Below are 16988 nucleotides of genomic sequence, written 5' to 3' on the forward strand. Positions count from 1 at the left end.
ACGAAGAAGTAATAATAACTTACCTAACTATACAAGTTAATTAGTTAGTTAGTTAGGTAACGGAACTACTATTGTAGTAGTGTGAAATTCTTATTCTCTGTCCTTTTATTGTGCAGAGCCTGACTCTCTCAACAGTCTCGACGTTTCCGAACGATTTCACACTAGTGCACACCGAGTACACACGAATATTTCTAAACGCTGGTGTTTAGTGGCATACCAGTGAAGGTTTCTGAACGCAGTTTTAGTTTATCTCCTTGGTTATGTCGTTTACATATATGTTTTTCAAAAACTGAAAATTTTAAGAATACAAGTACAAAGAATACGGTTACGTTTGTAAATGAAAGCAAAGTATTTTTGGAAGAAATCGTAATCTGTAGTTCGTAACGAATTTATTAAATATGTTGATTGAACCAAAATTGACGAACACATCGCCGAATTTCGGCAAACCGCCCGACAAACAGAATGAGGTTAGTATGTTCAAATTGATGTGTAGTGAAGTTTATAGACATAGAGTTAATGGCCCTTATAATGTTAGCGCGCTAATTTATATGCTATAATTTACGTTATGCATACTATAGAATTTCAGAGATAAAAGTTGCTTTTCATTTACATCGATTCTCACTTATAATAATTCTCATTTGTGACATCATAACTTATTTGAATGCACGTTTCTTTTGCATTCTGACAATTGAGATTTAACTGAATTCGATCACTTGCATTACATTGGATCAGTGCATATTAAAAGCTGCTTTATATAAACTATCTCAATGCAGTAATACAATATAATCAACTTTGATAATGAAATGATACACATATTTTGTTAAATAATGTTAAATCATGTTAAATAATGACAATATCATTAGTAGATAGTTAATCGTTTAAAATATTTATATACTTTTACATTTAACTTTGCTAATTTTATGCAAAGTAGCTTTTAATATGCACCGATCTAGTATAGTGCAAGTGTCCGAATTCGCTATGAGTTTTTACCTATAACTGTACAAAATACTGTGTGCTTGAGGCCCGGTTGCACCAATCACTTTGATTTTAAGCGAGATTTAAAACTTGTCTGTCTTGTTTTAAAGCTAAAAAGAGATAGAGACAGAAAGAGTTTTAAGCTTCGCTTAAAATCAAAGTAACATTGGTGCAATCAGGTGAGTCTCATAAACCTTAGTGAGTTTCGTAAACTCATTTCAAAGTGAAATTATGAACTTATGTTGATATATGATAACTTTTTATCAAGGTAAGCAAGTAATGAATTTTTAGGTTTGTTCGCGTTACATGCTCCAACTTAATCTAGAGAGCACTTGGGTCTCTGGTAAGAGATTTGTTCTCGTCGCATGCTCCAACATGTTGTAATATGCTCATACCATAGTTCTTACTCATTCCAATGCGCTTAATAGAGTGAGTAGGAGCTGTGATAGGAATATGTTGGAGCATGTTGGAGTTTGCGACACAAACAAATCTATTAATTTGAGTATAAAATACTCACAATCAGTTTACTTCAAACTTTGTTTCAATTCTTGTAAATGAAAAGCAATTAAAACTTTTATTGATAAAAAAGCATGTTCTGATGGACCAATATATGTATAAGTAACATGAAATATCTCTTACATTTTTTATAAAATAAAGTTGTATAAAATAATGTCTACTAATATTAAAAGATTAATAAAAGGTCTGGGTAATTAGAATAATTCTCCCTCCCTCCACTTATTAAGATTTTATTAAATCTTAATAAAAATACACTTCGACATGTTTTCACAAAATGAAAGAATCCGGCAAAAAAAAACGGGCGATCGGCCTCGAAAAAGTTGATAAAAAATTCTGAAAAAATTCTCAGAACTTTAGGAGAAGAAAATAAACAATTTTTGTTTCTTACAGTTTTTCTATAAAGTTGATAGTATTTGAGAATAAAATTATTGAAGATCAATATTCGACAATTTTTAGTAATTATCTTGTTAACTATTATTACAAAAATTGCAAAATGGTAGAGGACTTTTCGACAGTTTAGTCAGCTCTACCTGTCCATGAGCATTGTCAAGTGAATTACAGGATACATGTTTAATATTTGACGAAACTGAGAAAAGTTCTAGAGAAAGGGAGTTTCACTGCAGGAATAAAAAAATAGATCTATTATCTAGTGTCGTGTATTAAATTAATTATATTATGTTAATAAAAGGAGGAATAATAAGTTTCTGACGTATTAAATATAATTTTTCCTAAAAATATGATATGTTATTATTAATATGATATGTTATTAATGTTTAATATTTTCATCTTTATTTGGGTATATTTGTGAATTTACATCAAGATATTAGAAAACAACCTGTACTTATTGTTAGAAAAACTGTAGAATTCAATGCTTATTACAAGAAAAATGTCTTGATAAGATATTTTTAGAGCAGAACATTACATCAATTTACTTGTTTCAGCTATTGCAATCTCTAGGTGTGCCTCATATTGATTCCTTTAATTATATGCTGGAGGATGGCCTTTTTTACAGTTTAAAAGATTGTACACCAGTATATTTAACTCTTACTAATGGTGACAAGGTAGTTCTTTGGATGGATGATGTACATATCTATAAGCCCACTATTCCTTCTAGTACAATTGGTGTGAAAACATGTAAAATATATCCGGTAGAATGTCGACAAAGAGGTTCTACTTACAAGGGTAAAATAATAGCAAGACTCGGGTGGTCTGTTAATGGTAAAGAGCAAGAACCTCTTGAAAAGGATTTAGGAGAAGTTCCAATCATGGTCAAGGTAAAAACTAAATATAATAATTTGACTGCCATTTGTTGAGCCTTTAGCACTTATTATTTTATATGCATTTTGAGTAAATATTTTTATTTAAATCACTTCACGATTTCTCTCTCTCTCTCTCTCTCTCTCTCTCTCAAAAATACGCTATTTTTTAGCTAATCGATGTAACTTGAACAATATGAACCCCGAAGAATTAATCGCTCATGGTGAACATGAACAAGAATGGGGTGGATACTTCATAATCAAAGGTTTAGAACGACTTATACGTATGTTAATAATGACGAGACGAAACTATCCCATTGCTGTCAAGAGACCAACTTGGAAAGGTCGTGGTGACCATTTCAGTGAATTGGGTATTCTTCTGCGAAGTGTTCGGGAGGACAACTCTTCCATTGTATATATCTGAATAGAATTTGTTTTTTTATTATTTTTTTTGTTTTCTCACATGTCATATGTTACCAATGTGTATCTCTTTACAGAACAATACACTGCACTTTGTGACAGATGGTTCTGCAAAACTTGCATTTACATACAAGAAAGCTACATATTTTGTGCCATTAATATTGATATTAAAATGTTTGATAGACGTAACTGATTTATATATTTATAAAGCATTAATCGCTGGATGTGAAGATGATCTTTATTACAATAACAGTATCATAAATATGTTACGTGCGGTGCATGAAGAAGGTCTACACTGGCATGAACAATGTAAAGCTTATATAGGAAAGATGTTTAAAGTCAAATTCTCCGAATTGCCTACAGATGCGACTGACGTAGATGTTTGTGATTATATCATTAAGTAAGTTTGAATCTCATTAATTTTTCTTGTTTGTGTTACGTGTTCTCTATATTATTACATTTTTTCATTTAGATATTGTATCTCTATTCATCTTGATGAACCTATCGATAAATTCCATTTACTTGTTTTTATGACTAAAAAATTGTTCACTTTTGCGAATAATAAATGCGCCGTTGAAGGTGCGGACGCTGTGATGATGCAAGAGTGTTTATTAGGTGGACACTTGTATCTCCAAGTTCTTAAAGAGAAATTATATTCGTGGCTAGTAGGACTTAAACATCATATTCTCAAACGTGACAAGAGTGCTGGTAATAGATACTCCTTAAGTATGCGTAAGTATTTTATTTTTATTGTTGATGTTATGAAAAAATTAAACCAAATACATTTAACTAATTTAAAAAAAATTTTTGAAATATATTTATTCAGAGGAAATGTTGAACGTCACTAAATTTCGAAGCAACATTGACTCACAAATGGAGTACTTTTTATCTACTGGAAGTGTAAGGTCATCTAGTGGCCTGGGACTTATGCAAACCACTGGTCTTTCAATTGTTGTGGAAAATATCAATCGAATGCGTTATATGAGTCATTTTCGCGCGATACATAGAGGCGCATTCTTTCAAGAAATGAGGACTACTGAAGCAAGACAATTGTTGCCTGATGCATGGGGTAATTACAAATTTTAGTGTAATTTTACAATGCTTTAACCCACTCTACCTGCTCACTAAAGATGATTCCATAAGTCTGGTATACACTCTATATATCAGCTTATCAAGATTTTTAATATATTAAATTATGATCTATTTATAGGATTTATTTGTCCGATTCATACACCGGATGGTGCTCCATGTGGATTACTCAATCACTTAACAATGAATTGTATCATCACAAAACACGCAGATCCAAAACTGAAAGCCGCGATACCTGCAGTATTAATAGATCTTGGAATGATTCCGTTATTTATCGCAGATTGGAAAAATTCATATAATGTAATGTTAGATGGAAAATTGATTGGATTGATTGAGGACAAAATTATTAATAAAGTAGTGTACAAGCTGAGATTGCTTAAAATAAAGGGTCGAGAAGTGAGTTATGAACGTAATGCTTCCTGGGGCGCGATTTTGATGTCGTTGCGCAGCTTTTTCACCATATAAAATATCTGCGCAACGACACCAACAACTATTAGTAGGCATGTAAAGACAGTTACGGAATTGCGCCCTTTTTGATTTATTATCACTTTGATTTATAATCACTGTGTATATGATATTTGAAATATTTTTTCTTTAGATACCGTCAACATTAGAGATTGCATTTGTGCCAAAGAAAAATGTTCCAGCTCAGTATCCAGGATTATTCTTATTTACTAATGCTGCTAGAATGATGAGACCAGTAATAAATTTAGCTATGCAGAAGATTGAACTTATAGGAACGTTTGAGCAAATTTACATGGAAATTTGTGTGAACCCTCAAGAAGCATATGAAGGAGTAAGTATACACAATTTTATATTTGCTCTCAAAATTTTTTGAAGTCTCTTATTTAAAATACTATCACTTAAAATACTATCACTATCGAAAAAGATTGAAAAAATTTGCACTTTTGAATAAAAGTGGCAGATTTTCTCTTTTTTTTTGTGAGATTTATTCCAAAGGAAAAAATTTTCACTTTCTTTTTGAAGTAAATTTTACTCCAAAAGTGTGAAATCTCATTTCAAAAGTAAAAATCTATTATTTATATTCAAAAATGCAAATTTTTTACTCTTTTTTAACAGTATTTCAACTCTTTTGAAGTGACATTTCACTCCAAGAAATTTAAAGAATGCATATACAATTTTTGTATATACACAATTTTATATTTATTAAGTTTTTAATCTCTATGCGACGTGATAATTTTATTTTTTCTTACTAGTTAACAACTCATCAAGAAATAAGCCAAACAACAATTTTCAGCAATTTAGCCAATCTCATTCCTTTGCCGGATTGTAACCAGAGTCCAAGAAATATGTATCAGTGCCAGGTAAATCCATAGAAGAGACCGGGACATCATGAGTCACAAAAATTTAAACTCTTAAAAGTACATCTAAATATAAACATTTTTGTATAATTTTTTTTAATAATTAAAGCATAATGCATATTTAAAAATTTAATAAGTATATATTTAGTAAATATTAGAAAATAGTTTTAAATTTTAGAAAATAGTTTTAAGAAAAAAATACATTTTTTAAAAAATGACTCATGGTGTCCCCATATCTGGGATACCATAAGTCACACACAAAACAATAAGATTATGCAAGAAAAAATGATGATGAAAAATAACAGTAATTTCAATTAATTACACATTCTTAGCATAGTCACTAATACAATAAAATATAATTACGATTAGTAGAGGAAATGTTCCTATTATGAGATACCGAGTTCATTTTGGGTAAATGTCAGAAATCTGTAGGCAGAATTTAAAAAAATAATAGGTTTTCATTTTGAAGAGAATTTAGTAAACTTTAAGATAATGTTATGTAAAATTTAATTCAAATTTCATTTTTTTTTATAAAGAAATGTAAAAAGTGAGCAAATCGCAAAAAATTATGTTCTTAATAATGTTCTGAAAAATCGATAATAAAATGCAAAGTACATCAGTATTGCAATTAAAAAACTTTAATGTTTCTAAAATACAAATAAACACAGTCAATGCGCGTACAAAATGAGTATGCGATGCATTATACTTAACTGACTCGTCTTCAAATAATTGGAACCAATTGCAGAAACAGGCATTCGATGTTTATTCTCATAGTCCTTTTTATTATTGTACAATAACATTTATACTTTAGCAACGATTTTCACTATAACATAGAAACAAAGATTATTTCATATTAGAAATACTCCAGGTATCTCATATTACGATTTCCACGCCTTATGGTTTTACGATCATCAAATCTAATTTCTGTAATTAAGCAATTCAACATGTATTTTTCTATTAGTACAATTTTACCCTATCACCACATGAAGAATTTATTGCCAAATATTTATATATTAAATAATTTAATTATACGTTTAATTATACATTTAATGGAAAACTATAAAAAATAAATGTTAGATTATTACTTGTAACTTAGTAAGTTGAGAAAAGTGCAGAAACTTGCTTATCTTCATATATGTATCTTCTACTACAAAAACAATATTAAAACATTTTTATGCGATTAAAAAGTTATTGCACCACAAAAACCATTAATGATCGATGCTTTTCAGTATAATGGAATTTAATCGCTGCCTCTTAGATAAAAAGTATGGGCAACGAAGTAACAGTTGTATTGCACTAGTAGTATTAATTTAAACATTCTATGATTATGTTAAACAATCGATGACTCATGGTACTCCGTGACTTATGACATCCCGATTTTTCCTATTGAGATTATTAATACATTTCAACGTTCACTGCCTGTATTTGTAGATATGAATACCATTACTTATTTGAATGTTATTAATAATTCTTTATTTTGATGAAGGCTCCAACGATAAAAAAATAGAAAGCCAATGTAAGCCAGCCACAGGTTGCTCATATGTAAGAATTCCGTATATTTGAAGTGAAATAAAAATTATAGACGTTTCGATCCTTATTATTGGGTCATCTTGTAGATTTGAAACAAATCTGTGAATAATTAAAAAGTGTATACAGTCGCTTAATATTATTTAATGTCATCAATAGTTAAATAATTAAAATTTATTAAAAGTTGTCTTTAACCAAATACTCAAACAAATACATTTTTAATATTCTTGAGACTTCTATGGGTGTTTTCTATATAAAGATTATGCATTTCGCGGATTTTCTCCGTGTCCATTCTTGGAATGTCAATGTGTGTTTCGTAAACCTTGCAATCCACTTCATCAGCCAGAAGCAGCTTACTGGACTGTTCTCTGGATCGTTTTATATAATATTATGCTGCTTGTTCGAATGATGGAGGGGGGGAGAAGAGGATTGTGGGTAGGGGGAAGTGAATCGGTCTTCAATAATCGGGAGAATAATTTATTTATGTTGTAGCCATTATCTATCTTTAAATTGTTTAGGGTATTTTTGTATCTCTATGCTTCTCTATACTTTCTTGGAAAGTATGATGTAATGTTGGCTATTGTAGTTGTTTTATTAAATAGTATTTGATATCCTGTTGTGTTTTGATAAGGTAACTGTGTGGCGTACCTTAGCTTGACATCACATTGTTCTTTTATCCATAGGTTGACCATTCTCCCGATTTCTTCAATGTATACTTGCTCGCAACATTTTGTATACTCCTAGGAGCTCAGTGGAGGTCTTTCATCTTTAGGATTTCTTAAGATTTGTCCTATCTTTTTAGGTAGTTTGAAGATAGTTCGGATATTGTGTTTGTTTAATATCCTGCTAATCCAATTTGTTGTTCCTTTGGTATGTGGAAGATAGATAGATAGAATTCTTGTGCGTCAGAATCTGAACGTAGTCATTGTTTTTATAGATTTCTGTTTTCTCTTGTACGCTTACAAGCTATGTGCAAATAGTACAGAGTGAAAGTGAATACGAAATGAAAATATTCGTAAATAATTATATTAAAAAAAAATTTCATTCAAATGGAATGAAAAAATATTTATTCGTTTCTTAACGAATAAAAAAGAAATGTATTCGAATGAGTATTTTCATTCATTTTTTATTCATTTATTCGAATATTAAGTGTATTCATCGGACACATTGTGACCTAACGACAGTTTTCTTAGGTCTGCCAATGTTATTTTGATTTTAAGTAAGGCTTAAAACTCTGTTTCTTTTTCGCTTTAAAACGAGACAGAGAGAGTTTTAAGTTTCGCTTAAAGTCAAAATAACGTTGATACAATCGGATCTCAGAGACAAGAACTAGGAAGGGGAGTTTTTCGTTTTTATCTAAGAAAGGGAGTTTTCCCACTCAATGCTTTCCTCCTCCTCCTCCCTCTCCATTACTCCAACAAGCAGGATAATATAAAGGGAATGGCCCAAAAGAACAGTTCAGTATCAGGCTGCTCCTCGCCTTGATAAATTAGATTGCAAGATTCACGAAACGTTGACATTCCAAGAATGGATCTGGACACGGAGAAAACCCGCGAAACACATAATCTTTATAAAGTACATTTTTAATATTATCCGTAATATTATATATCAAATACAAAATAATACAATAAAAACCTTGAAGTACTAATCAAAATGTTAAAATCTTTGGATAAAACTTACATTACATGTATTGACGATGATGTTATTGCAAACAATTATTGCTTACTAGGCCAGTCGTCAGAAATAAAAATGGCGGCGAAAAAGGAAGAAATTATTTACAGGTATTTTATTATTTTAATTGACAGATTGAGGTATAAAAAGATTAAATTTAAAAATGCTACAACATTAAGAGGGGCACTTGGAAGTAATTAAGCAATAAAAAATAATTTTCTTTGTTTTTCGATTAAAACGATTAAAACTCGAAAACGAAAAGAGATATCGAAAAATGACAAGAGAACTTTTTCATTGCTGCTGAAATCCTACAAAATGAATTTTTAACGAGCTTTGTACTATGAATAGAACCGGAGGTACAGCGGTTTGAAGATGAGTGAAATTCTTTTCTTGAAAAATATAAAAAATAAGTACTTTTTCATTTATTGTCTTCTATGTCGTTTTGAATGCATCGGAGAATAAAAAGTGACATAAAATAATTTAGACACCCTTTCGAAAAAAATGAAAAGAATGAAACTTAAATTGAACTCAACGATTGATACTTCCAGAGATACTTCCGAGCTAGGTAAAGCGATCATTCTTAATATTACATTGCATCGTTGATGTAAAATAATTTATTTTTATTTTATTAATGTTAGATTTGTTAATTATTAATTCATTATATATACGAAAAAAAAACACTTCAAATATATAAAATAATATACAAAATGGACGAATTTTTTTGAAAAAAATGTTTACTTTGAAGCTCGATATCTCTGGAAATATCAATCATATTGAGTTCAATTTAAGTTAATTTTTTAGTAAGATGTCTACTTTAAATTATCTTATGTCTACTTTAAATTATCTTATGTCTACTTTTTACTCTCCGATGCACTCAAAATGACATAGAAGGCAATAATTGAAAAAGTATAATACCTATTGCTGTTTTTTCAAGAAATTTCACTCACTTCAAACCGCTGTATCTCCAAAATCTATCTTTGGTTCTATTTACATTACAAAGCTCATTAAAAACTTACGTAGGATTATTTTGTAGGACATTTCAGCAGCAACAAAAAAACTCTGTTGTCATTTTTCGATATCTCTTTTCATTTTCGAATTTTAATAAAAAACCAAAAAAACTTTATTGCTTAATTATTTCCAAATGCTCTGTTTAATGTTGTTAAGTACTTTTAAATTTAGTCTTTTTATACCTCAAACTGATTAAAACGATAAAATACTTGTAAATAGGTAATAGATAATAGTAAATAGGTAAATACCTGTAATAGGTTTTTCCTTTTTAAAACCTCTGGCGACTGGCCTATACAGTAAGACTACGGGAGAGTGTGAAAGGTCAAATGAAATTGTTATTGTAAAAGAATACAATAAATAAGTACAACAGAATGTAAATAAACACGAAAATATGTAGACATATAAAAGTCAAGCGCGGATATCGGTGCACAAAGAAATTATACATGCAATTACATGGGCGTATCATGGAATTTTTTTTAGAGGGGGGGGGGTTCAATCCAGGGATGTATCGTGCACCAATCGGAATGACAAAAAAAATAATTTTGCTATTGTACTGAAAAGAATGTCACTGCATTAATTTTATTGTAATTTACAAACATTAGTGTTTGTAAATATGATAATTTTTAACATTAATGAATTCCATTTGAAATTTGAATATTTTTACAACTTCTCGTATCTCATTTTGAAAAGAAAAAATATGCATTTTGTAATGTTTATGTAATTTTTATATCTTTTTTTAAAGAATTTTGTTTTAAGAAGGATAATACAGTTATTACAAGGATGTATCAATTATAGCATATGTTCTGTTTTTCGCGCGGGACAAAAACCTTACGAAAATTTTCCCTATATATTGTATATTTTATCAAAGCTCGAACGAAATATTAAAAATTACTTACATGGTTTCTACAACGAGAAGAAAAAAATATTTTATGTAACAGCGAAAAATTCACACAAAATCAAAAGATGTATGTTTTTTACATTTAAAAATGAAAGAGAGGAGTTCGCTGAGCAATTGATTCTTACTTATGGATCTAACCATTTACAACCGTTCTATGAGCAAAGTTCTATGAGCTGAGTTCCGAAACCCATCAAGAAAGAAGTGTTGCAACTTTTTTATGACTGACTATATCACCAATTCAAAATAAAATATTCTTATTAGTAATGAAAAGCAATGAAAAATTATTAGACACCAACCGATGTGAATGGATGTATGCTATCGTGATGTGTGCTAATAGAACTTTTTCAAAATGAAATAATTAATAAAAAATTTCGGGGAGAGTGAGATTTGAACTCCCAAAAAACTATCCCCCTGGATATGTTCATGTGCAATTAATAAAATAATATATAATGTAAATATAAAAGTAAATAGTTTACAAAGATAACATGTTTCAATTCTAGCTCTGAGCCTTTATATGTTGGTTTTTTTCATTCGATCAACCAACCACTTGCAAACGATGCATTGATCATGTACAGAAACAGTATATTTACACGTATTTGACTATATTTTAATTTAGTTTATTTATTATATGATCTAAAGAGGGCTCAAAGCTAGAGTCGAAATATGTTATCTTTTGTACTATTTACGTTTATATTTAGATTATATATCATTTTTTATTAACTGCATGTATAATTTCTTTGCGCACCAATACCCGCACCTGAATCTTATATGCCTATATATTTTCGTGTAATTCGATTTGTCAGGAATTATTGTTTATCTTAATGTAAATAAAATTAATAAGAACTGAGTATAAAACATTAACTATTAAAACTTAGAAAAATCAATCTTTTTTTAAAATACCTATAAAGAATTCAACAGTATCCTCCTGTAAATTTAATCCATTTTTGTTTTTTTTATGTAAATTGACTCTGAGATTGATTGCTTATTATAGGTTTTTCTTTATTCAAAATTCTAACATTGTTTCAATCAAATTCATGATTGAGTTTCAATCTATGTAATTCATAATAACAGAGTGTTGATTAGTATGTCTCTTGATATGATATGATGTTCAGATAATCTAGTTTTTAATAATCGTTTCGTTTGACCCATGTATTAAGCGATTGTATACACTTTTTAATTATTAACGGATGAATTTGTTTCAAATCTATAATCATTGAAGATAACCCAATATTAAGAGTCGAAATGTCTGTAATTTTTATTTCACTTCAAATATTCTTACACATGAACAATCTGAGATTGGTTTACATTGGTTTTCTTCCTTTTTTTCTACAGATTATTAATAATAATATAATAATCTTAAAATTAAAACTTTTGAATCGCATCTGAATTTTGCAGACTGTAAATGCATTTTAATAGCACAATGATTGAATATATAAATTTTTCAATAACTTCGCAGATGGGTAAACAAACAATGGCTACACCGTGCCATAATTGGCAACAGCAGTCACAAACAAAAATGTACAGGCTGCAAACACCTGCCACTCCACTCTTTAGGCCGGTACATTACGATAATATTAATATGGACGATTTTGCGATGGGTACTAATGCAATAATTGCCGTTATCTCATACACGGTGAGCTTACATTTTGTTATTTAGTACTTTGTTTTTAGTATCAAATGATTCTATCTAGAGATCACATGGGTCTCTTCTAATGCCCTACTGAATCCCTCCAAATCTTGCCTGCTCATCATTGGATCACATCTGTATTACTATCTCATGTTCATTCCTTTAATGTCAATATTAATTCAATTCCAATTCTTTGTTCCTCCTCTATTAAAATCCTAGGCGTTCACTTAAACTCTTCATGGTCTTTCGAATCACATGTGATCACCAAATGTACGATCGCTTACTCTTGACTTCGCCTCCTTTTCGCCAGATTCTCTCTACTTCGCAAAAATGTCTCTCAATTACTGGTTATCTCATTGTTTGACTATGCCGATATAGTATACATTTCTGCTCTCAGTCTGTAACTGCTCAATCGCATTTAATGCATTTAGAGCTTCTTCTGTCTTCGTTTTTCATATTGCAGTTGTAAATTCGATATAACTCCTTTGTTCTTAAGCTCTGGATGACTTAAAATCCACCAGCGTTTCTTCACTTGTATTGTCTTACTTTCTGTATTCTTAGGATCATACTCCTTCCTATTTACGTAACCTTCTGCATTTTAATTCAGAGCTTCGTTTCTCTGACGCTCCTGACACTCGCCATCAAAATAACTTATCCATTTCCTGTCATCGCTCTGCTAAATTCCATGCAGCCTTTTTTTTATACTTTAGTTAAGTTTTATAATATCCTTCCACGTTATGAACTTCCCTTCTCTGGCTTTTTTCACTCGGCTGTTGCTGATTACATTGTATCTCTCACATCTTTGTGATTCGATCACTAATTGTTTTTCACCTTTCGCAAATTGCTTGATGTTCGCGCAAGTGCATACATGATATTATTTTTAATTCACAAGGGGAGCACCAGATGACGATGTCGAGGATTTTGATATGATTTTACAGGCTATTCTTGAGCGAAAAAAAAAACGATACATGTCCGGCCGCTTCAGTCATTCGCCCCCAGTTTCGAAGAAATTGATTTTTTAAATAATTATTGTAATAATTTCAAAAACGTACTGTATTGGAAAATATCAATATCTTTATAAATTTTATTTTATTTTATCTAATGTTAAGAAAATAAAATTATATCTGGATGAATGATTCTGAATCTCGGATGATGATTCTGCACGCAATAAATAGACTGCGTGCCAATCGAATGGTGCTCACTTCAGTAGATATTTGACTCATGCAGCATTCTCTGAACTAAGGAAGTATTTCAATAAAATTTACCAGCATGAAAAATGATGGAAATGTTCGTGATGAAATCACATATACTAATAGAATGGAATCATCAATAATTGCATTTTTCCGTCAAAAGTAATTTTTCATCTTCTTTAAAATTAAAATCATGATACATTTCTAACACAAATTTCTTTCCAGTAATCTGTGCTCTTTCAGAAAACTTGAAACTTTTCACTTTTTCAGTCAGTTGTAATACAAAATGTGATACACAAATTTTCAGCTCATCAGTTATATCTTGTTTTAGGAGCGATAAAGATGTTGTTTTGTCTTACTCAGCATCAATAATTTCATCATAAACATTTCTATTATTTTCCATGTTGTTAAATTTTATTGAAATACTTCTTCAGTTCGGAGAATTGCTATGCGCGTGAGTGAGTTGAATGCTTACTGAAATGAACAATATTTCGACTGGTGCGCGGTCTACTTGCTGCGTTCAGAATCATCATCCGAGATTCAGAATCATCCACCCAGGTGTAATTTTAACATTCAATGAAATAAAATGAAATTTATAAAAGTATTGATATTTTTCAATATAATGCGTTTTTCAAATTATTACAATAATTATTTAAAAAATTAATTTCTTCGAAACTATGAATCAACGGACACGTTTTTTTTTTTCTCAAAAACATCCTGCAAAAGTGCATCAAGATCCCCCAAGTGATAAAAGGCAATGCTTTTATTCAATGCGCATGCATAGCTTACGTGTCTTTTATCATTTTTTACGATTATTTACTGACTATCTAGAGGGATAAGCATAGTTTTCGTCCATTTTTACAAATATTTTAAAGCAATCTCATTTTTTGTTTTCTAAATTGTCTCTATTTATAAATGGCATGTAATAAAAATTAACGTCATTTCTCGCTTCTAACGTCATGATTCAATATGATTGTGATGACTACTGAGGAGTCTTAACGATGAAATAAGAGAGAAAAAATATTAAAAATGTGATTTTTCACGTATAACTTAATGGCAGATAAAGTTCAGAAGCTTCTTTGATTAATTCACACAAATCTTACCATAGACTTTTCTCAGAAACGAGATTATAATAGTTTAAAAAAATTACGATTTTATCTATTCTATTTTATTTTATCTATACTCATCTCAATCTATACTATTCTATTTTGTATTATTTTTGTTCTATTTTTCTATACTATCTTAAGATAGAATGAGATAGATTATATATAAGATAACATAAGATATATATATATATATATATATATATGTGTGTGTGTGTGTATGTCCTTCTATCTTAAACATTTATTCTATCTTAGGGAATAGAAGTAACTAATTTACTAAGTTACTAACGGTAACATCAAAGTTGGAAAGTCATTCGATCGTTACTTATAACGAGTTGGAAAAGTCACACGTTACTGAAAAAATTAACTCATCATTTTATTAAAAAGAACTGTTGAATGCTTCGAAGGCTTTGACATTCAAACTTTGAAGCTTCGATATTTTGAAGATTCAAAAGTTCAAAGATTCGGAACTTCGAAACTTCGAAACTTTAAATTTCGAACAATCAAAATTATATCATTAATTTAATATAATAGTAATAATAGTTTAATATAATAGTATCATAATAGGTGAAATTATACGACAAATCTGAAAAGAAATGTTTAAATGTTATAATTACATCGTTAAATTAAAAAATACGTAAATTTCATTTTTATTGATTTTATTGATTCTGCTAGAACTTTCTGTTCTTCATTTTGTTTTATACTGAGAAATATTTAGTGAAATCAAAATATTCATATTAATTTGTTATAATTTTATTCCTTGATTTCAAAATAAATTTATTTTTTACTTTTTTAATCTTTTTAACCTATTAAGATCCTTAATCCAGCAAGAGAAAAAATAACAATTATAAATAGAACTATCTATTAAAGAAAATATTTCTGACATAAAAAGTACTACCAATTTTGCAATTAATTATTATATACAAATAAATAATAGTTATAGAGAAAGACTAATTACGCCAATCAATTCCGAAATAATTACTAAAGGAGCATGTAAAACTTTCTTAAATTGTTTATTTGTTATATATCCACATATTTGAATTTAAATTTTATATATATTTATTTCATCATAATAATCGACATTGTTTTAGATCTCTCAGAAATCATAACTGCTTATTAGACTTTATATTTTTTATATTTATTTTATTGTAATTTATTAGATTTTTTGGTAATTATATCAAAGATATAATTACCAACAGAGGACTCCTCTTATGATCTTGATCGTAACATATGTTGTCATGATCCTGAGTAATCTCCAACAAGTCTCAGCCGTCGCTCGTCCTTCATTAAAAAGTTATAAACAAAAAAAGTTTAAAAAAAACGTATCCTTTTCCACCATATAAAACAGAAATTTTCTGCTTTAAAATATATTTTACAACTTTCCACGCGAAGCGTGGAATTCCCACCCTCCACTTCCCCCCCCCCCCTGCTTGGGAGGGACTCACGACTTTCATATTTTCTTATAATTTTTGTTCTTCTGTTCTTGTTCTTTTGTTCTTAGAACAGAAAATTTTTTCCTATTTTATTCTGCATACATGGTTTACGATACATGATTTGATTAGGATTAGGTTATTATACACCCATGAGTATATAATAACGTAAATAAAAGACTAAATTGGCTCTTGAAATATTAACAAAAAATAACACAACATAAAAACGGGCAATTAAGAGCCTTAATACGCGGTAATTGGTGTGCAAATCATATACAAATATATTTTGAATATGTCTACTGATCTATTACAAAAAATAAAAAACTGAATGTCGGCTGTATTCAAACCATCTTCAGCAGTCTCCAATCAGAAAAAGTTGTTCACACTCGAATGTTCGCAGCGTAGTAGCAATACGTGTGCAATAAGTAAGTCTCAACAGATTCCCATGTCCGGAGTGTAAATAACCGTCAATTAGTTGATTAGTATTAAGTGCGAGCAAAATCAAACATAATCATTAAAAAGAACGTTACTGGAAAAAAGGATAACAAAAATGATAAAGAGACTTACTTACCTATAATATACCCCATAACTGCACAATATTATAATAAACATAAAATCATAAAACAGATAAAATTAAATAATTTTTTAAAAGTGAAGTAGCGTTCGTAGTGTCAAAGAAAAATCGACTGAGATAAGAGAACATTAGAAAGTAAATATCTAAGAAAGGAAACAATAAAGTTGTCAAAAGTCATCGAATTGAAAAAATAATAATAGATAGCATAGATCGCTTAAACACTCCAATTAAAATTTATTGATTATATTCGTGTAAGAAATTCAGTGTCTGATTTCGAATTTAGGCCATTTTCCTTTTTAATATGAAACATTTCAGACACTAACCTTTTCCCAATATAGCTCATTATCCAAATTTTGGTATTACTCCAATCAAAATCATATTT

The 16988-nt window shown here is 29.6% G+C and overlaps 1 protein-coding gene across 1 annotated transcript in view; it reads left to right on the top strand.

The window, feature by feature from the left end:
• Window positions 1–398: 398 nt before the first annotated feature.
• The window catches only part of LOC105627676 (DNA-directed RNA polymerase I subunit RPA2), a 44929-nt gene continuing 28339 nt past the window's right edge, over window positions 399–16988 (top strand). The window contains exons 1-10 of the mRNA XM_012208955.1: window positions 399–467; window positions 2433–2799; window positions 2921–3159; window positions 3245–3567; window positions 3640–3899; window positions 3994–4236; window positions 4378–4652; window positions 4855–5052; window positions 5474–5581; window positions 12139–12315. Of these exons, the coding sequence (XP_012064345.1) occupies window positions 399–467; window positions 2433–2799; window positions 2921–3159; window positions 3245–3567; window positions 3640–3899; window positions 3994–4236; window positions 4378–4652; window positions 4855–5052; window positions 5474–5581; window positions 12139–12315 (2259 nt within the window). The remainder of the gene's footprint in view (window positions 468–2432; window positions 2800–2920; window positions 3160–3244; window positions 3568–3639; window positions 3900–3993; window positions 4237–4377; window positions 4653–4854; window positions 5053–5473; window positions 5582–12138; window positions 12316–16988) is intronic.

Source organism: Atta cephalotes (assembly GCF_000143395.1).
Source record: "Atta cephalotes unplaced genomic scaffold scaffold00010, whole genome shotgun sequence".
In the NCBI taxonomy this organism is placed as follows: Eukaryota; Metazoa; Arthropoda; class Insecta; order Hymenoptera; family Formicidae; genus Atta; species Atta cephalotes.